The sequence below is a fragment of the Porites lutea genome, chromosome 4 (genome assembly GCF_958299795.1).
Source record: "Porites lutea chromosome 4, jaPorLute2.1, whole genome shotgun sequence".
NCBI lineage: Eukaryota > Metazoa > Cnidaria > Anthozoa > Scleractinia > Poritidae > Porites > Porites lutea.
Window position 1 is genome coordinate 5,442,172 of NC_133204.1, and position 867 is coordinate 5,443,038.

The 867-nt window shown below is 38.9% G+C and overlaps 1 protein-coding gene across 1 annotated transcript in view; it reads right to left on the minus strand.

Moving 5' to 3' along the window:
* Positions 1-608: 608 nt before the first annotated feature.
* Positions 609-867, minus strand: part of LOC140935411 (transient receptor potential cation channel subfamily M member 7-like) — a 6,924-nt gene continuing 6,665 nt past the window's right edge. Inside the window, exon 7 of the mRNA XM_073384963.1 lies at positions 609-867. This exon is cut by the window's right edge and continues 372 nt beyond it. Within this exon, the coding sequence (XP_073241064.1) occupies positions 808-867 (60 nt within the window). The 3' untranslated portion in view covers positions 609-807.

Below are 867 nucleotides of genomic sequence, written 5' to 3' on the forward strand. Positions count from 1 at the left end.
TTTTATTGTAGAGGTCCCAGGGGGAGTTGGCCTTTGCCTTTTCATAAATTATGCGTAGATATGCACGTGTATAAAACGACATTTGAAAGGAACAGTTCTCTAGAGTATTATCACATGACGTGTATTGGGAAAACAAAACTTACCAGCCAGGTAAATATACCAGCTAAATATACTGCGCAGTTTTAATTCGTTATCATGAAAATTGAAGTAAATTTTCGTATTGTCATATGTGAATGGTTGCGGCGTAGCTCAATCTGATAAACGTGTTTCAGTACAAAGAAAAACTAATCTAAATTTGAATACAAGTTTAGCGCATTTAGTGCCTAGTCATTTAAGAGACACTAAAGCACCCTTGTGCTCAATAGATTTCTTCAGCTGGTGGTTTGTTTTACAGTGAAGGTCTTAGGCTGTGCTCACACGTCCGCCGGCGCGAAAACCATACTTGATAGGGCTTCTGTTCAGACATGAGAACGGTAATTTTGGCGCGATTTCTGTAACGGAGTGTTGCTGCGCCGATCTCTAAAGTGGAGAGTCATATCGGATAGGTGTTCGTACTATGCTGGATAGCTTTTAGTGTCGGCACGAAAAGCTGTCCTCTATAGTGTGTTAACAACATAGTCTTAGAGGGATTTACCTTTGTTGTTTCATGAATTATGCGTGCATATATGCACGTGACTAAGACGTAATAAAAAGAACAGTTCTCAAGAGTATTATCACATGACCAACATTGGGAAAACAAAACATTCAAGCTAAAGAGGTCTATTCAAGTCACTTTTTCTTTACACTGCGCAATTATCCCATCAGTTTTTATAATACCTCTTCTCCTTTGACTTGCTTTTCAAGAAGACCATGTACCTTGGATTTCTC